The sequence below is a fragment of the Caloenas nicobarica genome, chromosome 3 (assembly GCF_036013445.1).
Source record: "Caloenas nicobarica isolate bCalNic1 chromosome 3, bCalNic1.hap1, whole genome shotgun sequence".
NCBI classification, from domain to species: Eukaryota; Metazoa; Chordata; class Aves; order Columbiformes; family Columbidae; genus Caloenas; species Caloenas nicobarica.
In genome coordinates, this window is record NC_088247.1 from 57,042,381 (window position 1) to 57,069,923 (window position 27,543).

The 27,543-nt window shown below is 38.9% G+C and overlaps 1 protein-coding gene across 3 annotated transcripts in view; it reads right to left on the minus strand.

The window, feature by feature from the left end:
- Positions 1 to 322: 322 nt before the first annotated feature.
- PTPRK (protein tyrosine phosphatase receptor type K) overlaps positions 323 to 27,543 on the minus strand; it is a 322,787-nt gene continuing 295,566 nt past the window's right edge. For 2 of the 3 annotated variants that reach the window (XM_065632502.1, XM_065632501.1), the window contains exons 15-30: positions 27,134 to 27,169; positions 23,027 to 23,211; positions 21,150 to 21,237; positions 20,289 to 20,365; positions 17,647 to 17,683; positions 15,841 to 15,938; positions 15,017 to 15,133; positions 14,058 to 14,212; positions 12,825 to 12,960; positions 10,590 to 10,739; positions 9,847 to 10,020; positions 6,717 to 6,848; positions 6,359 to 6,484; positions 4,241 to 4,404; positions 2,891 to 3,026; positions 323 to 460 (exon numbers count right to left, since the gene is read on the minus strand). In XM_065632502.1, coding sequence (XP_065488574.1) covers positions 407 to 460; positions 2,891 to 3,026; positions 4,241 to 4,404; positions 6,359 to 6,484; positions 6,717 to 6,848; positions 9,847 to 10,020; positions 10,590 to 10,739; positions 12,825 to 12,960; positions 14,058 to 14,212; positions 15,017 to 15,133; positions 15,841 to 15,938; positions 17,647 to 17,683; positions 20,289 to 20,365; positions 21,150 to 21,237; positions 23,027 to 23,211; positions 27,134 to 27,169 — 1,865 coding nt within the window. In that variant the 3' untranslated portion in view covers positions 323 to 406. The remainder of the gene's footprint in view (positions 461 to 2,890; positions 3,027 to 4,240; positions 4,405 to 6,358; positions 6,485 to 6,716; positions 6,849 to 9,846; positions 10,021 to 10,589; positions 10,740 to 12,824; positions 12,961 to 14,057; positions 14,213 to 15,016; positions 15,134 to 15,840; positions 15,939 to 17,646; positions 17,684 to 20,288; positions 20,366 to 21,149; positions 21,238 to 23,026; positions 23,212 to 27,133; positions 27,170 to 27,543) is intronic. The other variant, XM_065632504.1, reaches the window with a different exon arrangement.

Here is a 27,543-nt window from a genome sequence, read left to right on the forward strand (position 1 = left end):
GTTATTGTACTTGAACAACGTATCAAAAGGAAAAAAAAAGAAAAATTAATACCATATAGAAAATATTGATACATGCAACAGATGGTCGCTCTACTGTAATTGAGAGACGGCTGCATATACAAACACTGAAAAGTCCTAATTTGGGCAAATCTCTTCTGACTCTGGTTTTCATTACATAGTATTTATGTGGCACTAAATGTTGATACTGTATACAAGCATAGAAACAGATTGAGTTCTTTTATTATTAAGATACACAACTTCATAAGAAAAATACTTTGCATTTAAAATTTAAAATCCCTCCCACCCCCCTCTTCCCCTAAAATCTTTCTTCACAGGATCAAGAACTGTTGTCAAAACAGCTTATTGAGATTCATGTATTTGGTGAACTTTGTCACATCCATTCCGACTAGGAGGATTCCAGGTACTCCAGCGCAACATCGTAGCAGAAGCGATATTGTTCCTTTAAGGGGAAAGAGGAATAAAAAGAGAAGTCGTTAAATTAAGCTTCTGAAGTCTTAGCAGCAATATCTACAAACAAGAATAGTCTTTGCTAATTACCATGCAATTTTAACTCCAAGCCTGACATGCCTCCCCTCCCGCAACTACTACCCAAGTGTATTACCAGGTCTGATTTAAAAACTGACCCTAACCAACCAACTGGAAGAAAAACCTGACCCTGAAATGCAATGATTTGCTTCTCTGATTTTTTTCAGCTTCTGAACTGGTTTATCAAACGTGAGAAGTTCTCTCAGTCAGAGCATTCTTGCAGTGAAAGCACCTCGACTCTGATACAACATTTGTATTTAAGTCAGCTGATACTGAGCAGCTGACGAGTGCCTGCCGCTTGGAGAGCCAGGGAATGGTTCGGGAATACTGAACTCTGACATGAAGATGCGCTGGGCCCACAGCCCATTTGTACGGTCATGTTGATGTAACGTCCAGGAGATCAGATGCACGTTTAAAAGAGGAGTTAAAGCTCAAAACTTCACCATGGTCAGTATTTCTCCCGAACAAGGCTGCTCTTCAGAGCTGATACTGGGGGAGAGGGAGGAGGACGGAGAGAACAGAGGGCAAGGAGGAGAAAAACCAAGGAAATGAATTTGATCTCTATTGTCCTTGCAACCTAAAGAAACAAATCTGCTCTTGTGATTTATTTTTGTTTGCAAAGGAAGTCAGCGTGATCCATTAGCAGGAAGTGGTGAGGATACCATAAAGGCTTTATTGCACTGCTCGCTTTTGTTATCTGATCATGTTGCTGAATGTAGGGCATATGACAGTGTCATACCTTGGTTTTCCTGGTTTGTTTTCTAGCTAACAACTCGACAGCTGCTGCTGCTCAAGAGTTCTGAATAAAAACCCACACAACAGAAACATGGAACTACAAAAATTCAGTAACTGCAGATTAAAGCTACAATGGAATTCAGGCCTATTTTGAAACTAAATGCAAGTTTACAGACCATTTATCAGAAACACACACAATCTACCTTGGCCTTCCTTTACAGTGACACAAGTAATTTTCCATGTGATCTGACCTGTTTTCTTCACAGCAGTGAACTGAAATCCAGGTAGCAATTCAATATGTTGTGTCTCAGATGTCTATGGCATAGCAGACTGCAAAGTGTTTGCAGCAAACCCAGCAACACCTAGCCCAGTGTCACCGCTGCTACAGATGCTCTATCTGTTCACATTTTAACCATCATCTTAATTTATGTAGTGGCAAGGGATGGAAGTGATGCACAATAATTAAGCAAATCATGCCACAGAAGCTACTTGATACTAAGCAAACACTGACACCTGGAAAAAAGGGCAATATGGGAAGAGGCAGCTACAGCCATTTTGCTCAATATGCAAGTTCACAGGGTCAGAAGCAATTTTCACTATGCATAAACTGCAAAACGTTTTTAATTTCAATTGGCATCCCTGATTTTTATGCTGCAGGCAGCCATCTGGCTGAAAAGTGACACTGGCTGCTGGCAGCGTGAGAGTCAAATGGCAGAAACTCCCAAACACTGTCTAACCTGCTTTCACAGTCACCTACAGGAAGGAAAAGAAAAAACACTTCGGAGAATTTTTTAGTGACTTTCTACAGTGTTCAGTTTTCATGACTGAAGTGATCACATAGAATCATAGAATCGTTTTGGTTGGAAGAGACCCTCAGATGGATGGATACACACTCATACTGTACACATAAAGACTAACCAGAAGAACGAAGACTATTTTGAGTTCTGGCATTGTACAAACAAATCTTTAGTCTTGTGGTTTTGTTATTTTAGGCTTATAATGTTTATTACTTACATCAACTGTCAGACTCAATGATCTTAAGGGTTTTTTCCAACCTAAATGATTCTATGATTCTATATATTCATTTGCAACACACTAGATTCACGTCTTTGATTTTGAAGTTCTGGGGTATCACTTTGACTACTACAGATCTGAGAAACAGACATTACCATTACTCAATACAGCTTCCAAAGTAGCAGTTGTTACTAAGAAGGAAAATATTCACATCTCCAGCTACTAATCTGGACTTTACAGCTTATTCCTACCAAGAAGAAATGCCTTGCTCTCTAAAATTTCAAGACAGTTTGTATGAGCACAGCCCACTGCAACTTCTCTTCAAATAGACCAGGTTATTTTGGAAGATTAAAGTGCATTCTGTTAACTCAGGATGTTTTCTGTGAAAAGCACAGTACCGCTACAAAAAAGTAGTGTAAAATGCTTAGCCTGGCCCCTCATGACGCTGACTTGTGTGTACTCTCAATAAATGTTGCTTTCTCCATGTGCCCAATATAGGTTTCCTCTGTTTTGTGGGCACAGGACACAGCTCACACAACAAGAGAGCCTCGGGCTCGCTGGCTGTTTGCAGTAACCTCCATGGGCTGGTGCTTACCGGAGTTTCTACCATGTTGGGTTTACTGTTCCGCAAAGTCTTCACGGCGTGGAAAACGTCCACCACGTTCTGCCTTTTCACCATCTCAACCACAATGCCGATGGCACAGAACATCCCGCTCCGGCCACCGCCGTTTCTGTAGACAAGGAAAAGAGCTGGTTAAATGTCACTATGGCATAAGAGAACATCCAAAACATATTTCTGTTCTTTCACTGTAAGTACCATGGACTTGTGAGACCCACAGAGAGACCAGGCTTTAGCAATCTCCTTGCAGCTCCAGTGGGTTTGGTCTGAGACATTTGCTGTTTCTGACCTTCCTTTTAATTACTTCTTTTGATTTTTTTCTGTTACAGCCTACCATGCTGCTGAGTTATGCTATAGCATAATTTACATAGGCATTAGAAATACACTAATTTCAATAGCAAGTACAACATTTTCCACTTAATTCCGGAAAGAGACTCACTTAAATTAACCTATGGTATGAGGATTATCTAGCCAGAGTAATGCCAAGGCATCACTGATTTGATATCTTGCTGACCTTTGGGGACACTTCTGAACTATCTTAATTTTCATTTCAAGGAAATTAAGGTAGGTACTTCTTATTAAACTTGAATTAGCCAGAAGGTTCCACAGATAATCAGGAGGGGTGGGCAGAAAGGGGCCACAAGTTAATTGTGAACATTTAAACATAAGCCTTTTTTTTTTTTTAAGTAAGGAGAAATGCATTAATCAATTTCTAAGTTTTAAATCTTAGATTTAAATAAGCTAGGAGGGAGATTAGTCATTCTCTGCTTGAGGAGAAAAAGACGCCACCTTTTCAAAATTCCCAGACCAGCTCTCATTTAAATATCAGGCTCAGATAAGCAGTCAGCGTTTACCAACAATAGTTTTAGGATCATGTACTGTATTACAGAACTTTTCAATTTTTCTCTGATTTCACATATCCATAGTTTTCAGTCTAAAACCCTCAAAATATAGTAGGCCTTCTGGAAAAAATGCACCACATGCTATGCAAGAAATACACAAAAAAATAACTATCTGGCACTCAGCATAAAAGACTTCCTTAGGGAAACTGTATAGAATAAATTGATCGATACACATTTTGTACCTGAAAAACATGCTATTATGTACTGTAGTATCATGTCCAAAATACTCCTTCCCATGGTACACTGACCTGACACAGACAAATGCAAAAGCTGACCAAAAGCCAACCTATAGTAGCAGTGATACTTTTTTTTTTCCTAATGCGAAAGTGTGTAGCCATAAGAATGCTGCTTGAACTTGAAACAAGAACTGATTTATAAGCATTTATTTGAAGAGCAGCAATTTGACTCTACCCCAGTTACTCACAGGCAATGGATGATGGTCCGACCCTCCCCTTCCTCGCACTCCTCTTGCCACTTTTCGACCTGGAGAATTAACTTCAAGAAGGATCTCTTGGAAGCTGGTACATCTCTGTGAGAAGCCCATCCCAAATACTGGAATTGCTGCACCATCAGATAGCCCTCTTGTGGCTGACAGAAACCAAAGTTAGGTCAATATGGCACTTTTACGTCTTGGTTTAGAAAACCAAAATACAAAGCTAACATTAAACCTAAGTGTTTATATCACAGACAGATTCCAACACGTATATATGTTGCATGGTAGTCTCCATTAATTTGTATCACTTGGGCTCAAGAAAGATGTCAAAAAAGAGAAGAAAAAAAGGAAACTACATTGAGGCAACATCACAGTTTATCCATCACTAGTGTAACCTATCCTGACAACTTCTAAATGGGTAAACTCCCTAGATTCTACATGTCAAGGGTTTTTATCCTTAACATCAATAACCAACTAAAACCATCGTTCAATTCTTAGACTTACAGAAATGAAGAGACATACCTTTGTCTCCCATGCATGAACTGACCCCATAATAAATAGAAAGTAATATTGGTGCACAAATACGTGTATTTTTCTTGTAGTCTTCCCTTTTTGCCAGACTATGATAATCATGAGAGCCTTGCTGTCAGTCTCTGAGCCTTCCATGTGCTAGATGCTACATGGGGAAAGCTTTGAATAGAATTAGACTGTCAAAAGAAAGGCCTCAATAACTGGAAGAATAAATGGTCTATTCAGTTTATTGGAGCTGAAGATGATGAAAAGGAGAAGGAATGTGGATTTTAGAAAAGGAAGAACAGAGCAGAGATATTTAGAAACAAGATGTAAAGGCGAAAAGGCATGGGAGACAACAAGAAGTAGAGGAGTAGAAAATCAAAACATCGTAAAAAAGAAGAAATGGAAAAAGTGAAAACAAGAAATGAACAAAAAAAAGAGGAAGTCTCAAAATACAACGGAAAAGTACTATGGCATAATATTTGCCAGTGTGCCTACACCTTAGCTTCCTGTAGCTTCTAAACAAGGCATGAAGAGATGAAAATGTTTTTCTGAGCTCAGAATGTAAGTAAAATAAAAGTTTGGATAAAACACTGGCAACAACCAAACTGCTATCTGCATTTTGAAAAATGAAAATGTGACCAAAATAAAAGAAAAAAAACCCCTTTGCATATACAGTAATCAGTTTTTCCCACAGACATTCGTCAACATTAATGGAAGTTAAACATATACTCCAAGTAGGAATTGGTGGCATTTAAGTTCAGTATTGCGCGAAAGATACAAAGTAGCAATGCTAAGTAAAATAGGGGTTACTGCTTAACTGTACATATAATGGTGGCACAAGCATCAGTAACTCTTCATGTGTAGGCAACATAAAAAAAAGATTTACAGAGGAGAGCTAAAGGAGGAGACACTGCAAAGCAAACAGGGTTTGAGAAGATGCTGCAATAGCACGAAACACTACGGGACAGCAACATGACAAGATGGTGCAAGGTGTGAAAGAGTTGACAAGAAGGCAAGACTGGCACTGCTACCGATGTTGAGAAAACGATGATAAATGTAGGTCAAGGCACGGTGGTGCAGAAGCCTTCAGAGGCAGAGAAGCTTTCAGCTTTCAGAGTTTTTTTTCACACCTCACTTTGCAGGGTGCCACAATCTTCCTTTTCTGTTGTGGTTCTCACATCTGAGGCTGAGAAGGTGCATGGTTGCATGACCAGCCTCAGCGTTCCTGTTCCTGATTCACCACAGAAAACATCCTACAGAAGCTATGAATTAAATACCTGTCACTATGTGTTCATTAGAGGGATAATTCTTTCACTGTACGCCGAGCAAACAGAATACTTCTCATACATCATCTACTCATCAGGGAGAACGCAATGGAACAACAATCACCTTACTGCTCTCTCTGCTTAGTGTGTAGCTAAAGAAAAGTACTAGACATCAGTATTAGATATCGATGCTTGACTGACTTTTTTCTGGATAATGTCATAGAGAACATTAGCATTTTACTATTATTCAAAAGTAAAAACCACAAGAGCCTAGAGAGCATTAAAAATGACATATTTTTCTGTTAGATATTGTTACAATAATGCTTACTCTTGTTAGATTGCATATCCTGAAAATTCGGTTTATGACATCGCAGTCCATTGAACACGACATGCATTCCACTTGGATGGGACCGTAGCGCAGTATCCCTTCCTCGGGCCAGTATTGTGGGCAGCCCTGTGCCAGAGCAAAACGGGCATAATTAAACAGTGAGTTAACAACTTGAGCATTGCCTTATTCCACTGCAGACATCTCACCTAACCCTTACCGTGAAACAAGTGTCAATTAGTAGCTGTAAAGCAGAGAAGAACTGTAAAGTCATTGCGCTGCTCTACATTTTGATCGTGTAGTGGATTCAGAGTGATTAAAGCATGCAATGGTACATGGAAAACTCGTGCCCCAGACTAACCTGTGCTAAGTCGACTTCATTTAACATCACAAGAGAAGTACAGCCATAGTCATACACTAATCTCCAGAAATCTTTCACAGTGTTTGGTAAAGGATGTTGTGTGACAATAAAAGCTGCTGGCTGCCTGTAGCTCTGTAAAGGCAAAAGATTTTATTAGCACCAGTACAGGAAGTACTTAATAGCTTCCACTTGAACCCTGCAACAGAAAACCATATAAATAGAACAAAGCTGTGACATCAGTTACACCAGATTTCACCAAAGCTGATGTTAAAAATACATTATCACCTCTGGTAAGAACAAAGAGGTTACTCTGCTCAGGTCTGCCTTCTGCTTTGCTACAGACCAAGACCTGTTTCAGTTCAGATATGCATGGGGCACTGAAGACTCGGGCAACTCCATTCCAGGCACTGTGTTCAGGAGACTGAGCAGGAAGCCTTCTCCTCATGTTGCAGAGAGGGGTGCAGAGGTCTCAGAAGGTCACCCCATCCATAGCAGGTTACATGTCAGCTCTGTGACTGAACTGCGGACTAAGCTCAATCCCAAATTCTGTTTTGGTGCCACAGCCACAGTCACCCACGGAACTGACCTTCAGGATTACTGGGGCCCATTTCCAGCAGAAACCAAGAGTTAAACAACAAAATACTATTTCCTGTCATGACAGCAGATTTCATTTTCTGTCTGCTGCATTACACACAACTGCAAACAGGGATTTCCAGCCTTGCATAGGTTAACTGAGATGCAACTAATAGCAGAGGGGACAAGTCCCTGCAGAACATGTATTACGAGCAGCAAGTACAAAAGGAGAGATCGCAAGTTTTCTACAGGCAATTTGCAACTATACATGGAAGCGTTCTGCAGTGAAGGAATATAGATGTGAACTAGCAAGGAAGAACTGACAGATTAATCTGAAAAACAGAGTAAGATGGTGAATATTCTTGTAGGTGGATGGGATTGTAAGTCACTGGTTTGAATATAAAGTGGTGGGGCTACTGTATGCAATGCAGAAATCCCCATGTTTAGCACCCATGCTGGTACCGAAAGAAGTTTGGCTGTTTTTTTTTTTTTTTAATGGAATTAAATAGAGTAAATTAGCCTAGGAAAAAGACCTGGTGGGGTGGCTGAACCAATTTGGTATGGAAGCTTGCTTGTTTGAAAACTGATATGAGGGATCTTCGTGTGCAATATATCAACATACCATCGAAGAACATAGTGTGAAGCCCAGAAGGAGAAAATACAATTCTTTTCACCCTTCTACTTGCTGTAAATTGTGAAGATAACAAATTAATGCCTTTAGCATCAGTACTTGTTTGACAACAGAATAAGGAGGCTGACAATTTTATCTACGTTTGCTATCGTTTTCTAATGCAGGAAGCATACTGAGGTAGGAGCAGCTTGTGTCCTAGTTCTTAGATCTGCCCAGGAAGCAAAGAGGAAGAACCAACATCAATTCTTCACTTATACTTTTAAGAAATAAAACATGTACTAGCTGTTGCTTTCCTAGCCCTCTTCCCCATCATTTCTGGTCTTTCCTAAAATGAGAGAATGTACTGAGTCTGAGATGATCCGGTTTTCAAAAAGACCAGGCAGGAGACCTGCTGTCACACTGGGAGACAGACACTTTATTATGGGAACACAGGGAGAAGTACATTGTGGAAAGGGGAAAGTTTCCATTTCTGTTTTGCTATCCAAAGTCCCCTTTCCTTGCTCGGCAGTGGGGTCCCCCTCTCTGAGTAAATCAGTCTTAAAGCAAAAAACAACAAAAAAACCCCCCAAACCAACCAAACAAAAACCAGAAGAGAAAGGGCAAGAAAAAAGCCTTTATTACTCAAAGTTTTAACCCTGTACTTATAGCCTCGTTATATACCTTCATTGTAATATGTTACTTACTTTCTGCTGCTTTTTTTCCTTTTATTACTACCATTTCTGTCTTTCCTTACTTGCCTCTGATTGCTGATCCATTAATACATTGCTTGGTTCCTGTCCCTGCCTGCCACACACTGTTACACACTCAGACTCCTCCTGCCACCCTGTGTTGTCTTCCTTTCTCCCCAAATCACACTCCTCTATACAGCTGTGTTGGTTGGTCCATAGCACAGCAATTTTATCCAGGTGCTTAATGTAATTTTTACTGCAATTCTAAACAATTTTGGTTGCTCCCAAAATTCTGCTCACTGTTCTAATTCATCCACTCGGCCCCAGTGACTCCCTAATAGATTGGTCTCACACATGCTACTCCTCTATTTTTCTGGCACAATAGCTAATTGTGAGATTAGGGACTGCATTTTACTAGCAGTTCAAAGGTTTCCTGCACTAGCTCAGGCAGAACTCCGGGACGAATATACCATTCAGTCTCGATGATTTCTGCTGCTATTTGCCATTTTATTCCAGCATCTCTTCTTGACACTGCAGTTTCTGACAGCACTTCATTTTTGAGGAAGGGGAGATGCTCCTGAAAATCAAGCCACTTATTTAAGTATTTACTGTAAAGGTGGTTTTAGGGGCCTAACTTGGGAAATGCTAATGGCAGGCACAGGCAGGTATTTGACAGCACATGCGATGAACTGCTTTATTAATCAGATAAGCAGGTTCCTCTCCATTCTCCCCATTAATTCACCTTTTCCCCTGACAATACTTCTGTTGTTTAAACTTTAACGAGCTGTAACTCAAAACATGAACTACAAACCCCACAACCCTATCCCCAAACATGCCAAAGAAACAATTGTTTTCCTTCTTCCCCTGTCTCTCCTACCCAAATATAACCTTTTTTTTACAAAATAGTGACAGTAACCTCATGCTGGGGTAGGTAATATTTACTTTCTGACAAATTGCAGATTTTTGAGATCCTGCTGAGATTTGAAGGGCTGGAGACAGACCTTTATATAATGCTGCTGAAAAGGGGAGACTTCCAATAGGTCCCACAAGGAGGTAAAAGACTAAAGATAACAAACCTGAACAAGCAACACAAGCCGGTGGGGTTTCTTACCCATTACCCCCACCCTTCTTCATTAGGACTGTTCTACTGGGAACTACGGTAAGAAAGAATTACCCTTTCTTAAACCAGCAAGCGCTATCTCTCATATTACACGGCTTTTCACGGCACACTATGCAGACAAAGAAGACAGTCTCTTACGTCCATAAGAGCAGCATTGATGTAGTTGCTGCTCTCCCCATCAATAGTAATTAAGAAAGGCAGACATCTGTCAGGTGGCAGCATATCCATGAAGCGGTTCTTGTCATGGTTCCTTGGCAAGCAGGCTATGCTGCAGTCCTCTGCTTGCAGGCGCGGGGTCACAGAATTCAGGGTCTAAGGGAGAGAGGACACTCGGTTTAGCACACTGAACTAACAGACAGCGGGCTCGAGACTCCTCAAGATTTAATTTAAAATATTGCAATATGGGAAAACCTGAGGTATTAGCAAGAAGACAGTAGCAAATAAGAGCCCATATCTGTTTGATGGATGTCCTAGGGCTTTTCAAGGGGGGGTTAAGCCGCAGGTATGAAAGGCGCTCCGTGTATCACTGAACAGATTCTGCATGACACCATCCCCTCCAAAAGGAATAAAACAAGAGGATCCTTTGGAGCCCTAAAGACCTCTGCCCCAGCTGTGCAAGTGCAGGCCAAAACTCTGTGCTTCCTAGTCAGTGCTCTTTATGCCAGGCATATGTTTACCGTAGTTTTATTCAAAGGAGGATATTCAATATTTAAAACAACTTTGCAAAGCACATAAACACGGGTGCTTTATTTTGTAGACTAGAAGTAAGGGACCAAATGCTATAAATGCGATATGAAAACCCTTCCCTTTAAAATAAATCAAACGTATCTAGCGGCAAAAAAATTGTTGTCACATGAAGAGTTAGCAGAAACTGTGAATACCTGAAACTCATCTTTGAGATGTGAAGAGTTTGTCTGAGAGTCTATTCTAATCATATCAAAATAAGCAGCTTTGAATTCGCAGACAGGAATGGCAGTTTCTCCACACAGACAAGCTTCTAGAATGGCATCATGAATAAAGATGTACTGCTCCTACCAAATTAGGCAAAGAAACAAAAATTATAGACATTATACACATTAAAAATAAGAGAAGTTTCCTTCTTTTAGGATAAATAGATCTCCTGCACACTGTAAAACTCATTCAAGGCAGCGTCCATCAATCTATTAAATAATGCCTTAGTACAAACACAATCTTGTCCTAACTGGGATGCAGTTAACAAGGATGTTTTCTTCAGAACCAGTTTAAATTCAGTAAAATTAACAGAACAGGTATACCAATTTATTTAACATGAGGTTTTCAGTTTTCTTGTGGTGCTTGTGGGTTTCTGTGTATATGCCAGTGACTTGTTTGTTTTACTCATTTTGATTTCTTAAAAAGTAGCCATCAGCCTTATAATGCTAGTAGAAAGTGTAAATCGCTGCAAGCACTATTAGAGCGACTAGCAATTATTTGGCATGCTGCGTTCTGCTCATGCAAGCTAGTACACCAGTTGTCTGATAGCCAGCTCTAGGCTTGCAATAAACTCAAGTGTGTCCCAATAGAGACAGCATTTCTTCACCTTTTTTTTTCTTCTGACTTGCCTTGAGATAACCTGAGTCCTAGACAGCTGCATTACTATGTCAGTCAGGCCTCCTGTCAATTTTTACACAATCCCAATTATATTTACTCACCCTGAGAGTAACAGATGTAAAACCATGTCTATACAGCAAAGTGTGAGAACTCTGCCAGTCTCACCTAGCTACTGTGGACATTAATGAGGTTATTAACAGCATAAACTTTTTAACATGTGCCTGTAACAAGAGCACATGTCCAGGGATGATGGTTGTATTCTGGTTCTACAGCCTGTACTGTCTTACCAACATAGCTAGGGAGCTATTGCCATCACTGTTGTCTAGATGACCATCACAAGAACTTGCTGCAATTGCAGCTTTATCTTGCTGTGTAAGAGCAAGATATCTTGCAGCTTTATCTTGCTGTGTAAGAGCACCTCTAAGAGAAGATGAGAGGTAAGAGGCAAAATTGAGAGAAAGAGAAAGGATCAGCAGCAGGGGTGTTACTCCACGCACCTACCAAAGGTTAATGGCCCTGTCACAGGAGTAGCTGATCGGGAACGTTTATTTGTTCAATTGCCACAGGTTGCAGGATAGAATAAAAACTGCACCAAATTACATTTGATATGCCTGGCTGCCAACTGCAGAGATTTGCATGTGGTCATGTTCAATATTGTGGGTGAAATACCTTCTCAGGTAGATGTCCACATGGAGGCCAGGAGAGAGAAGCGGCAAACCACTTCAAGTATCCTGTCTTAATGTAAATCAATAAACTATGTTTCCGTGGAAAGTCAGCGATGCTCTGGTGGCAGAATGGGAGCTGTTATGTATTCATCACTAAAGCAATGGTTTTAATGTTTTAATGAGGGTGCCAGAGCACTGGAACAGGCTGCCCAAGGAGGTTGTGGAGTCTCCTTCTCTGAAGACATTCAAAACCCGCCTGGACGCGTTTCTGTGTAACCTCATCTAGGTGTTGCTGCTCCAGCAGGGGGATTGGACTAGATGATCTTTCGGGGTCTCTTCCAATCCCTAACATTCTGTGATTCTGTAATGTGGAGTTGCTGAAGGCATGTTGGAAGACAAAAAGGGTAGAAAAGGAAAAAGGCATGGCAATGAGGCTAATGAAGCAAATAAAAACAGAGTGGACAAGGGAGAGTGAAATGGACATCAAGTTCCACATGTAATTCAGATTATGGATAAAGTGATTTGAGATAGTCTAAAACCAGTGGGAATCTGCTGAAATTCCAGCTTTGGATTCCTGGAATTGCTGGTACCAGAACTGAGCAGAGATGTGCCAGACAGGCCTACTGTAGGGTCTTCCCTGAAAAATCCTCCTTGCTTTCCTTCTGTTACAAAGTTAGCTGGGCACTTGTTTGTGTGAAGACTGAAAGAACTGCCAGGTTTGTTGCACCATCCTGGTTCTGGATGCTGTTTGCATTGAGCAATGCCCCCCAATGGAGATAAACCTCTCAACAGGGCCAGTGCCTGCTCTCTTCAGAGTAACAGTGAAATTCTGACCTGGCACGGTTCAGAAAGCATCAGGTGCTTTGAAGGTAACTGCCATACCTCTGTCTGTACCATGTTGATGCGACGAGACCGTAAAGCTTTGACACAGTTGTAGATATCAACAACACCTTCTCTTTCTGCCATATCTAACATGATATCGATCACAATGTAACAACCTGTCCGTCCAGCACCAGCACTAAAAAGAATCAGTAAATACTGTTAGGAATAGCCCCATGAAAACACCTATGGAACTTTATGAACCCATAACTGACACCATTTCTATAAAGTCATTCAGTTCTCACATCATAACCACTATCTAATTTTTAGGCTCTCCTCTTCATAATGTCCTTCAAATCTTTTGATGTGCCCAAAGCAAACTTTTTCCATCAGATTTGATCTACTAAGTAACAGGGAAAAAAAAAAGTTTCCGTCTTCTATCGCCCAGATCAATACTTAAAGTAAAAAAGAAAAATTAGTTATATTGAAATCTGGAGGATGATTAAAGTCATGCACTTCAAAATATGACAGATCTTGGTTTTATTTAATAAGACTAAGGATGATTTTTAAGTAATACATTATAATAGGAAACTCAAGTGTATGTTTTACTAGCCAAGCTCTAAGCTGTTTCAGGCAGCGCATTTAACAGCATACACAAGAATCTCTCTTGATTCATTTTGGTTTTATATAAATCTATGGACAGTTTTTGCACAGTGAATTCTTAAGATCTGTAAATTAACTTTGTCTACAGAATATAATTAAACATTTTACAGTGCTGAATGAAAATTCTATTTGTCAAAGGACTGTGTCACAACAACACAAACCTTGGAAATTTGCACAGGAAAAAAAATATTCTGTATTTGTTGCCATTAACCTCACCCCATCTTCCTTCACCTACTTGTTTACTTTGATTTAAATTAATAATCTGTTCAGACATTATATGCAACACCAAGCTATCAAAGCAGCTGTATCTACACTTATTCTCGAATGATGTCACAAAATTGTTGTAGGCTACCTAAACTGAGAGCCTGAAGTATCGTATGATTTAGCTGGTGCAGCTCTTGCAGGAAAAAGAAAAATCTCTTTCTGTTCTGTTCAGGAAAAGCGTACTAGAATCTGGTTATTTCCAAACATTGCTGTAGACAGCCAAATCCTACCACAGTGTGAATTAGGCAATTCAAAAAGGGAACAACAAAAATAAAACACTTCAAAATGATGGATGCTTCACAAAAGAATACTGTAAATAATCACATAGACAGTTGTGGAAAAGAATCAATTTATCTCTTCTGTACACACCTGCAATGGACAACAATAGGCCCTGCACTAGGAGGGTTAGATAATTTGACTCTCCGTATAAAGGAAAGGAGGCCTGTGGCATTGTAAGGAACTCCATGATCTGGCCAGCCAGTGAAATGAAACTGTTTGACTTCACGGATTTCATTGTAGCCCCTCTGTAAAAGGAGAGAAAGAAAAAAAAAAATAAAAAAGGTTCTGAAATTCAAAAAAAAAGTTCCAACATTCAAAGTGTTTTGTAGACTAGATATTCTCTGACTCACATAAAGATAACACACACTGATAGAATCTACATGCTGTTTTCATCATTTCACCAATTATTTAAAGCAAATACCATACGAAGCTTAAAGATGTCATTGGGTTTTTTATTTTGAAGTTCATAATTTTTACTCTAGCCATTAAATATGCTAGTTTTGCTTTATTAGCTTTTTTTTATGGACTTAGATGCAACTCACATCTATTTTCAGAAGTTTCGCTAATTAAGACAATGGTCTGCTACCTTTACAGGCAAGTATAATGATTTATCAGAGGACCACAGCTGTATCACATATATTGCATTCACAGAGTTTCTTCTTTGATTGAGACTGACTCAGCGGCATCCAGGGTAGAGTGGAGATGAATGACAGGCATGACTCATAACCCAGAAGTTGAGCTCAGCTCATAACCCAGAAGTTGAGCTCAGCTCAGAAGTGTGGCTACAGAGAAGAGGTGACTGCCAGAGAGGGGAGATATCAGTCAGCATTTCTGGGGAAATTCAAAATCCCACAACGAGACGTGTGTTTGGATAGCGCTGATGCAATGCAGTGCTCCCATGGTGAGGTAAGGCTGCCTACACTGTGGACCTGCTAACCAGACAGGGGGATTTGGTATTGTACAGGAACACGACATGTAAGCATAGCCTCCTCCATGCTCCTTGCTACCAGGGGACAGTATTTTGCCAAGCCCTTTCAAGATGTGCTCACCCTTCCCAGAGTGAAGGTCCTGACGACATACTCCGCAAGGGGCTCCATCTCTACACAAGTCACTTTGAACTCCCCATAAACTTCTGTGTCATCAGGCCAGTACTTGTAACACTTGACCTAAATACAAAATGGGAATACATTTTACACCAAAGGACAATAAAACCTTGAGGATACATTACTGCATGTACTACATTACACCACATTTATTTCCAAAATGACCATGCACTCATGTGGCTTGTCATGGTTAGTGGTTGTTCTGTCAAGTTAAGCACTAGCTACACAGAGTTTTCACTGCTTTACACAGTTGTACTTAGATGACAAGTTCATTTCTAAATTAGCATTCATGGTTTTTTTAGTGCTGAGCTATGGAATACTTTTGCACTTCTGTTAAACTGGGATGTATTTCATATCAGTAATCAAACTGTTGCAAGTAATCCCAGATACTTGATATTACTCCCTGAGGGATATGTTACTGCTAAACTGTAAATAATTTGCTGATTTCTAGCCACTGATTTAGAAGTGCATTTGCTCACTAGTCCACTCACTCTGCTCATTTGAATGACAATATACAAATTTAGTTTGCTGAAATACGAATTTTGGATTCAGACAATTTTTCACTATTCATGAAAGCAAGACAGCAACAGTCTTCAGAAGTTAGTTTTGATGTTACACAATACCATAACCACAACAATGTCTGGACTTTCCCCTTTCCTTTCCTCTCTTGATGCAGGGCTGTCCCTCACAAGACTCTTCTACATTCTGCTGATAATGTGTCTTGTCAGAAGGGTTTTCTTTAGGCTTCTAGCATTAAAAGAAAAACTTACCCTCCCAACTTCCACTAAATTTGTGACCATCACAACGCAAGCTGATTGCTCCTGCCATATCATTCTCCAAAAGTCATACACGGTCTCATGAACTGGACCTGTAAGAAAAAAATGAAGGTAATACTCTGCAAAAAAACCCCAGTCAAAGCGAACACTAAAAATAAAATGCAGTGCTTTTCAGTGCTGATACACATGAACACACTTACTCAAAGATGAAAGCTTTGTGAAACCACATCATCATACCACCAGGCCAGTTTGCAGACTATATTTTTATTTCTAACCAACGCTGAATATTCTCAGCTTAACTGAATTACCACTTGAAAGAAACTATTAGCAGGTGTGTCAGGTAGTGAAATGCCAAAAGTTGCTTGAAAACTACAAGGGCACAGCAATGTGTGACTACATCTACAGTTACATACATTTTTAGGTTTGCTTTACAATTGTTAAATATAATGTGTTGAGTGTGAGCTTCTTCAGACGTTCACCGAGGAGATGCCCACACCGGGGTGAAGCCTCAGCCAGGAGGGCCAGCGGTGCAGACTCTGGGCACTTCCCAGCCAAGTGCGCAAGCACGAGTAGGTGCTGAGCCACAAACTTCCCACTGAAGTTTAAAAGTTTGTTTTAAACTAACCTAACTGCTTCTCTGTGAAGCAAAAGAGGACCACTGTTTAAGCTTTGCCTCCTGCTCTGCTGCAGAGACAAGACACGTTCTGTTGAGTGACAGTACCCTGTTACAGTTATCTCACAAACAGCGCCCTGACCATGCTCCAGCAGTAGTATAAATATTACTGTATATAACACACATCTGAAGACTCAGCCGTATTCCTTCATATGGTAGATCGAAAGCTGCATACTAAAGCAGCAATAAATTTGTGCGTCCTTTACGCACTATTATGCGCAATGATTTACATAGTAAAATAGAAATAAAATACAAATGTAGACTTAACATAGAGAGACCTGTTTAGACAGCACTTACACAAAAATAAAAAAAATGCGGACAGAAAAGTGAAGATCCTGCTTTAAAACAAGCCTTTAGTTTGTCTTTCCTGCATGCAGCTATAATCAACTGAGGGCACAAATAACAGGATATTTCCAGCCCGCTATCTCATTATATTCACAGATCAAATAATGACACATCTAAATCTAATTATTTTCACTTTAATTCATAGCCTCTGATATTTCCGTGCAGTCTATTTGGTTTTGCACATTGTGAGGAGTTCTATCAGAAATACAAAAGGAATACTTTCCACAGAAATTAATTTTTTTCCTCTAACTCCCCTGTTTATTAGCAGGGTATTACATGGTGAAGATTTCCCTCACTTTTTCCTACAAAGAGGCTTTGTCCTTCTCTGGCCTTACTTTACCCAGATTTTCTGAGACAGCATTTAATTTATCATTACTATCTTCACCGTCTGCATCCTGGACAAAATCCAAGACAGTAAAATAATACATTATAATACAGAAAGAAAAATGCCTCAGGGCAGGTTGAAACTATTCTCTGTCCACATGACTCTTTTCTCTATTCATCTTCACAACTGGAAATCATGGTAGTAGCTTCTGACTTTCTGACTCAGCTGAATTTATCATCTAAAGAGTTGCTCAAAAGCTAACTAACATGACAAATTAGTGCAATTTTTGCATTTGTTCACATTCCACCAGAACATGCTATGTTAGTTCACCATAACACACAACAACAACTCACAATATTGGATATGCTTTATTTTCATTTACTTCCATTTTACCAAAACACTGCTGGACACTACAGAGAACACTTGTTCAGTTTGATTAATGCTGGCAGATTCTTACCTTGGGTTGCAATGTAGTGACTTGGTCTCTGATATCCCTAAAACAGCAATATAAGTTAGTTTGAGTACCATATTACTAATAGAGAGGGGAAAATAAAAGCATAACTCTTATCTCTAGACAACGTTTTCAGAACAAACCAATATTTAAGAGCAGCATGAAGCTCAAAACCTAAAAAAATGGTTAATACTGAAAAGGTTTGAATGACAACAGATAAAATGGAAATAAGAACATCTAACTTGAACAGACATTGCAGTGCACCAAGAAGGAGTATTCTAGACGGGTCCCTTGGGCCTAAAAATTAGTCCTCTATTGACATTATCTCCCCAGCCAGATACATTGGGGTGTTTATTTAAAATTTAGTAAAAATTGTCCTTGCTACCAGATTATCTCAATAGTTGATCTGTGTTCCCAATTTATCCAATATGAAAAGATACACACCTTTTGTCTTCTATATAGTGCATTTTCGTAAGGCACAAAGAGGTAGGTACCCAAGCCATAACTAACTGGGATGGAGCTGGACATTGTGGTGTGTGCACAGAACCAAGGTCCTATTGCAGTGAATCTTCTGCAAAATATTTTGCGCTACTGCACTAATTGTGCATCGATTACGCTGGACGTGATCCATACAAGTATATACACATACATATATAGATAGATACATAGGTAACCCTACACAACTAAGCCTTTCCAGTTTGCTGGGTCTACGCCAGTGCTAGTGGTACTGTACAGCATTACTCGTCTGCATACAAACTACAAGTAGACAAAGAGCTGCTGCTCTTGAGGAAATCATTCAGAACATATTGTGACTACTGCCAGCAACATTAGCTACAAAGAGGAAGGAAACTTTACTATTGCTGGTGAGAAGACAATACAGAATTTTGCAACGCGCAAATGTTAGAGAAATAACTCCAATTACTTTCTAGGTTACAGATTTATTAGGCCACTTGATTCAAGTATTGCATTACAGGGAACATGAGTCCTTGGATTCCAGGTATTCACAAGATGCTACTTAAATGAAGGATTACAATGTACCCAAGGAGTTTATATCCTTGTCCACAGACTGCTTCATTATCCTGTCTAGAGTGAGAGCACCTTCCCCTGGGGTTTATGAAAAAACTTCTGAGTATCTTACTCTTGGCTTTACAAGAGACCAAGATTGCATCAAATGACTAAAAAGTTTCTCTTGGAGTCTTCAATATCAATCCCCAGCTTCAAATTATGAAAGTGGAACCTTTGCTACACTGTTTTACACTCAGCAATGCTTTACAGAAGAAGGTAAAAACGTCACTTGAAAACTGCAAAGTGCCAGTTTTAACTTGTAGCTATTCTAGTTATAACGAGATTCAGTTTACTCCTAAATAAGAGAAGTAACTGCCTCAAGGAACTATTATTATTATAAATCTGGGAACATTTTTTTGTTTAAGGCCCAAGGCAAAATATCACAGGCCTAACACTTCACAGAGGCTGCTGTGCTAAAATATCAAATTAAAAATACAGCAATATACCTGGAGCTAAATCTTGGTATCCTGGAAACTCAAAAGGGTCTTAAATAATTTATCAACTAACAGTGGGCAGGAAAAATTAGTAAGGTGCAATTCTAAAGAAAAGTAACCATAGCACGTATTTTAAGGACACTTGCACTAGCTATTCCGATATTTTTTGAATTACTTTGGAATTACTTTGAATACAACAACTTGTTTATTCCTAAAGAGTTAATTACATTAAAGTTATATTTTGCTAATAAAAACATGTGGCAGAATTTGTTCAAATTTCCTGTATCAGGTATTTTTTAAATTTATAATTTCATTTATATTGTGATCAAAGTATAGCTTTTCAAACTTTAGAGGTTTTCCGTAGAAGTGAGGAAATTTCTACTACGATAAAATATTTATATATATGTGTGTGTGTATATACTTTGTAATACCTAAATTACCACCTTAAGATAAATGTCAACTAAATAGTTTGTCTAAGGTATTACAAACAAACAAAAAATCCCCTCCAAATGGCCATCATCACCCCCTTTTGCCAAACATATATTACGGCTACTTCACAGGTACATTTTCAGACAACTACAGTACAGCATACTATCCAGCCTCTCACATATAAATGGGAAGAGGAAAAGAAAAGCTAGTGGCCAAAATAATCAGAAAAAAAAAGCAAATAGCAAATTCTCTTTAACAGACAACTTCACCCAAGTTATCTAACAATACCTAACAATACTCAGAGCTATGTTAAAAGGCAAAATTATCTTTTCAAAACAAGTACAAAATATTCACACAAAAGGAAATTTTTTAAAGGAACAGATGAGATAAATTAGATGAGGCATGCATAGTTATCAACTGATACAAATAGAAGAGGAAAGTAATTGATAACAATATCTATATTAAATATTTACAATAGGATGCTGTTATTCACATATAGTGGTACTTACATCCCTGTACAGCCAAATCTACAGCCCAAACCAAAGTCAGATGTGAAAGAAAGCACAACAATGTCAGTGAGTACTAGGACGTAGAACAAGGAAAGTGTACATTTTGTTCTTAATAAAAAAAACTTTCAATACATTTGTAGGCATAACATGCAATAGTTTCACATAGAGAAGCTGGCAAATTGAGAGGGAGAAAGCTGTGCAATCCACTCACATCTATGTAGTTGGCATTAATGTAATCTGAAGATGGATCATCTTCAACAGGTTGCAAAATCACCCTGGAGTGGTCATCTGTAAAAATCAAGTGGTTACGGTGCCTTTTTGAAGTGCGATTTTTAAGTAAGATATTATGGTAAGTCATCTAGAAAACCAAAATCAGCCGGAATAAGCACCTTACAACCCTTAAATAGTGTTTACACAGAGTTACAAAGAAAACCATTTTGTCTGAGGTCCCCAATTACTTCTAAAACATTCATTAAACTTCATTAAGAGTAGTTGAAAGGTATTGTTATAGGTGGTTATAAAGACACAAAGAAAACAGGTTACTTGCTCAAAGTTCCTTTCAACATCAGCTCCACTGATGGTAATCTAGAAAACCAAAAATCCTGATTACTGTTTCCTTACTTCCAACCCCAGCCTGCTTACGTTCATATCGAGACATTAAAAAAAATAAAGAAGTCACAACATAAGGGTTAGCAATACACTTGGGATTTGATGAAAAGGTAACACTACCCGTTCAGGGACTTCTCTGGTACCTTCATTCCTGCGTGTTCCATTGCATTTGTAAAACAATAGTAAAATGTGAATTAACGGACTTAACATCCAAATGAGTGCTAGCTTGTCACTGTTATATGCTTACCACAACAGAGGTACAAATGTGAAATTCAGCCTGAGTTATAAAAGGAAGAAAGTTAAACTGTGAAGGATAAAACGAATGCTGGAAAAGGCAGTGTCCTCCTTCTCCGCTTGGGGAATTAAGCATCTACGCCACCGGAGACTTGTAAAGAGAGAGAGAACATGGCACGAGTAACACACGACTACGGCTATCGCTCAAACCAAGCGCACCGATACTCACATGCTATAATGTTTCCATAGCGGTTCTTTGTTCTGTTTTGATCCTTCTTAGCGACATCCCAAGAAGCTGACTGCCCCTCAAAGAAACTCTATAAATAAAAACGTTCCGAAAGAAAACATTCTGACCATTAATTTATCTCCAAAAATAACAGTTTAAAAGAACTGCCCTACCATAAAGTAAGCTCAGCTTTGCTCGTCTGCTCTGGTCACCCAGGCAGTACTATTGGTACAGAAATACACCTCGAGAAGAAGGGCAGCTCTCCCCCTCTGACTGCTACAGGTCAGTGGGCAAGTCACTGAGGGGCTCCAGAGGGATTTCAAATCCTGGAATCGCTGGAAGGCTAAACTTGTTCAGGCATCCTTGCTACGGAGGACCAGCAGTAAGCTGAGAAACCACAGGGAGACCAATCACCCTTCTTACAAGACACCATAATATATAGCCTGTTTACTACAGCTTAAGTTGCTTTACTTGTATTGCTTAGTAAAATGACTTCTTTTCCTACAGAGCCATCAGGAAGCCTCCTCTGCCAATGTTCATTGTTCATGGTGTTTTTCCTCATATCCCTCCCCCTGGCCATTAGCAAAATTATTCTATGTTTCTGAACTCTTTTTAAGAGGTTAATCTCTCAGTAGTGATAGAAGCAGCTTTTATTCCTCCTCGGCTTTTTCTTCATTGCCCATAGGTATTTTACAGCTGTTGCAGGTCTATGCTATTCTTTCCTTCCAGATGTTCTCTCTGATCTGGGTAAGTTAGCTCCAGAAAGTACACAGTAGCCATGGAAACAAAACTTTAATGCACACCCAGAAGCCCAAGCCAAGGTGAAGATGTAGTGTACGGTAATAGAAGAAGCAGCAAGCAGGAAAACACCTGATGTGGCATCAGGGACCACCCTCCCCCCCACAGTGGTTGACACTTGGGCTTATCCCTGAAGTTAGGCAGAGCATAGTGTTAGAGAATAGAAATAACGAAGCGTATTTAAGTAAAAGAGAGGAAAAGAGAATAATATTCTTTTAAAAACCACACATTTATTTATTCCAGTTCTTATGTTACAGTAGAGACAGCTGCAGAAAGGAGAGAAGGTTGAAAACTGAGTCAGAAGAGATTACTTACTCAGAGAAAACTCATTTTAAACCTAGCTCTATTGCAAGCGACCTTGGCAGTGCCATTCAAATCTTCACTGTGTGTCCTGCCTGATATTCTAATCCCAAAGAATCACAACAGATTCAGAGATCAGAAGTAAAATGAATCTGTACTCATCTTCTACTGCCATTGCTGGGAATTTTTTGCTTCCATTTTAACATTAAAGTTGTAAGTAGACATGCTCAGGCAGGTCTAATTAGAACTTCAAGACGTTACTACTCTCAGCAAGTCTTTACTGCTTCTCAGTGGGAGTGTAGTCCCAGTATTGCCCTACTGAGATGCTACAATAAACCATGAGAGTGCTTCCAGCCAGTGCTTCTTGCAAAACCAGCCAGCTTAAATCTTTACTTTAACCTAATTAAGGAGATCTGCACTGAAGATGGCTCAGAAAGCTCACATAACTAATTACAGCATTTCAACTAAAAAGCAACAACAAATGGGTGGCAACTTCTTACAATACATTGAAAAGATTCAGCAGAGCATGTCCTCTTATATCCTAAGGAACACACTTTTTTTTTTCTTTTTTCCAGGTGCTTGTAAACGCTCAAACTACAGGATTCCATTCACTATTTCACTTTTGGGTTACATATATAGGAATCTTATGCCTGCTTATCTTTATCTGTTTTTCACTTAAACCCATAACATTTAGTTGCATTCTTTTGCAAGGCAAAGCAAACAAAAGGTTGCCCCTTTCAAAGGGAGTTTTCCTAGCAAAAACCCACCACTGAAGATCTCACCTCATACTCCTCTTTAAATCCATAGCTGTCAGAGGTCTTCATTAGGTTAATATGCTGCAGGAGATCAGCCACCCTGATGGCTGGGTGCAGCTGCCCAGTCTGGTACGGGGATTCTGTGCCTTCACAGAGGTAACGAGGGACATCCAGGAGCCGGCTGGACTCTGCTGTCACACTGTGGTTTTCATCTGTATTCACAAGAAATCAATGCATTAGATACCTGCGGGGCAATAACACCTGCTGCTATATACATCAACATCTCTTTTCAATCTCTTCCTTCAATAACATGTCTAATTTCTGAGAACGCACAGCACTTACTCTCCAGCACATAAATACTGTGAAGTACATAAAGGAATTTAACTGCAAACACATACAAAAGTTTGCAATCCTTCATCCCGCAATAAAAATGTCTGAAGGGTATTTTATTTGAAGCTACAAAACTTTATGACATTAATGTACTTGGGAACTCCAGCTTTTATCACCCAAAGTAACTTTTTTAATGGCTAATATGTATCAACAGCAATACTACACCTTAAACAATAAATTAGAATAACTCTGTAGTGGTATCAGCACGTCATTTGTCTAAAGCAAAGTAACAGTGAATTGAGATCCCAGTAAAAAAGAGAAGCAATTATGCTACGGCTTCAGAACACCATCTCCATTTGGGAAGACAAATCAGCACTTCAGAGTGGTCATTTTAACTCAGGTCTTTCAGTCAAGCAATGAAACTGTTGAGTGTGCTGATTTCAACACAGATTTTGCTCTGTATAAACAAATAAGCCTCCTCCAATGTCCTACGCTACGCCAATCCTCTTATCAAAACCAAATGTCATAGCTGCATTAAGTGATCCCATTTTGTCAATCCCTTCTGTGATTTTTTTTTTTTAATTAGTAGTCAACCACTCCTATGCTGCTTTGAAATCAGTTTACCATTTTCCTTGAAAAGGATGCAGATTAGGAAGTAAAACACTCTAGGAAAAAAAATGAACACCCCAAGGGTTGGATTTTCTACAATTCAACCAAAATGCAAACCCTGCTAATGCCTTCTGAAATGAGATCTCCTAGTAAGAAACTTGATTCTTTGAACTGTCACATAAGTTGCTAATTTCAGTACGTTTATGCCTCACTAAACTGCCTAATAATGTGAGTGACATGCAGCAGTCACTTTTTATTGTAGTGTTATCCATATTAAATCACACACAATTCAAATCACCTCAGGATTTGCAGTTTTCCCCATTCCTCACAGTATACTTACCAGTAATAGGCACTTTAACCCATTGAAGCAGCAAAAAACAATGAGTGAACAGAACATAAGAAATTTATTTCAGGACTATATTAGAAAATGACTAAAAGAAAATGACATTAAAAGTTGTTAAAGCTTCACAATAGGTAACAATGAAAGGCATTTTAAAAATATAAGGGCCACATTATTATGCCATCAATGTAATGATAGGGACTTGAGAAAAGCAAAATTGTCATACTAACTTAGTGCTAATGTACACAGAATGGAAAGTAGCATTAATAACCTATACATGAAGAAAAAGAAACCTAGTACAGCTACTAAGTAATAAGAGCTTCACATAAAATAACATTCTATAATTTAGAGCCTATAAAATTTTGCTCATTTCAAAATAAAACAGAGGAAAACTGTTTTGTGATGCTGGGCAAAGCAAAGGCTATATGGAGATGGAATAGTCCAAATGATCTAGTTCCAAAGGAACAAGCTTACGGGTACCCAAGCCCTTCTACATGGTGTGCCCCAAACCTTGTCTACTTCTCCGCACTATTTCAGTCCACACAATAAAAAATATTACCTCTTCCAACTAGCATCGTTTTGCTTATACCAGGAGACTAGCATTTCCAAAACACCATTAGCAGCAGATGCAAATAAAGACAGGAACTATTAAACTGCTCTTCAATTAATTCCTTGTTCTTGCTGCTCACAGTTGCCCATATCTGTGTCTGCCACAATGTAGTGGCAACACACTGACCTTTGGAACATGCTTATAGCGCAAATGAGCTACTAGGAATGGCTTGATAAGTGTCACCAGATAGTATCTATGTAGCTTGTAAGTGCCTGAAATAAAGCTAAAAGAGACAAGAAGATCTTAGAGGGATTTCAGGAAAAAACTCATTTTCTATAAGTCCCTTGATCTAATTTCAGTAAGCATTCAGAATTACTGAGTCTAACCGTTTGCTGTTTCAGGCTATTTTACCATGCCTCATAAACTTAAATCTCCTGGTTAGGCTTCCTTGGGCCCAAAGTGGAAGGCTCCAGCATCTAACTGCTCTGATGGTTACAAACTTTCTCAGACACCACTGTAGTCAAGAGAATGGCATTTGCAGCATTATCAAAAGGAAACAGGCAGAATATGACTACACAGATCTCCCACATGGTGAGTATACCCAGCTTGACAAAGACCAAAGACTACTCACAAATAGCGATTTGTTGTCAGTCTCAGAGGACACTTTACACAAAGATCTGCAAAGGATCCTCCTGAGTATACTTTCTATCAATATTTTTACCCATAACTTGCATAACAGGACAGAAGATACGCAGACAGTAAGGGCAGAGGGCACTGAGTGGTAAAGCACCACACGCACTTCACAAGTACAGGATCTGATTTCAAATTTACGTTATTTGGAAGATAATGCAAAAATCAACAAGGTGGATTAAACAGTGAATGCAACATACTGTGTGTAAGAAAGGGAAGTCAAATACATATCTATGAAATGGAATAATGGACTGGGTAATGATAACTGGGATTTTAGCAGGTAACTCAATGCAAGTCAGCAACATGAGCGCAATAAAAAGGACGAAATGCAGTTCAAGTAGCAGAAACACTGAAAGTCAACTAGAAGAGAGAACTGAAGACACATGAGCCTTTCAAAGGGACAAGAGTGTGTCAGTTCTCCAGATTTTCTATGAGTCTCTCAAAAGGAAATGGCTCAATCCACACCAAGGAAGATTTAGTCTAGATTAGTCTAGTTAGGAAAAACTAGGAGTGAGCAGTAATAATACTCAGTAGTAACACCCAGTTAGTACTAGGTAATACTCAGACAACTGAGCTTTGGCTCTCACATAATACTAACATGGATTTGAATCTTATTTTTATTTAGGAAGAGCAAGGCACTGGAACATGTCACTGCAAGAGCAGAATTCTCTTCACTACAAATTTTTAAAACACAATAGGCAATCGATGGCCACAAAGAGTCTATATTACATGTATAATGTCCCATTTCAAAACAGAGAAGGGATTAAACTGCCTCCAGGTCCCCTTAGGCTTTACTTCTAGGAACCTAATTTTCCACTTCAGCTTACATTCACGTCCACCTCCTGATATTCATCTTTTGTCCTAACATAACCTCAGCAACTGACTGAAACTCAATACTGCACATTGTGTTTATCACACCAAAAACTCGGGTACAAATTATACTTTTATCTTTGTATTTAAAAAAAAAAAAAAAACAAAACTCTAAAACATGTATTCAGTGTTAGATGTGACACAGAAATATGCAGCTTGGCCGCTTCCAACATCTGTTTTTATTTTTTAAGTAAGTATAAAGTTGAAAAACTTACTAGTTAAAATCAATTGAAATATGTAATTAATAAGGGCATACAGGAATATTTGTACAGAACCTATATAAAAATTTGTTATTTCTTCTTGTATATTACAGAAGTTTTTATCTTTTCTGTTTTTCTTTTCTTTATTGTTACTTAGAAGATTGAGCTTTGGCTGCTAAATAATGCTAACATGGATCTAAATTTTAGTTTTATGTATCACTTAATAGGGTTCTAGTTTCACATGTCAGTTCACAGAAACTCAGTTTGAATGGTTTGGGGAGAAAGGCTTTAGTATTTTCCATTTACCTAGTTCCTCATTTACTCTTCAGGTAGCACTGACTACGATTAACTTCTTAATGAGAACATAAAATAATTTTTATTGTAAAAGCAGAGTCAGTTTAATTCTGAATTGATAAACTGAGTGTAGGGTTATTTTCTGACAACTGCATAGCTATCTTTTACATAAAACAAGCTGTTTCAATGTTCAACCATGCAAGGAGACAAAACTCATGCAGGAATGGATAATGAAGGACTAGGGTCCTCACCTAACACAGCTGTCGGCACAAGTGGATCATTGGGCACTGTAGGAAAACAAAGCTCGTGAAGAAACACATTACCCTCAATTTGTGTATTTTTAAGAATAAAAACAATATACTTCAGAGTATAACCAAGTGATAACCAAACCTCATTAATTTTGTTACAACAGAACAACAGAAAGAATACACAGTTCCAGAAAGCATCCTGAATAAAAGAGAAATGAAAGGTAGTGATTTTGGACTTCAGAAATGTAATGATAAAGGCAAAGAGATTCTTACTGAAATGAAATAAAGAAGACATTACATGCAATTTAGTTCTTGAATGGGCTCCTCCTTCACTATTGTTCTTTTGCTTCACAAGAAAGGATCACTTTCATAGAACCAACTCCTTTCTTTTTAAACCTATCCTCTCATGTAAT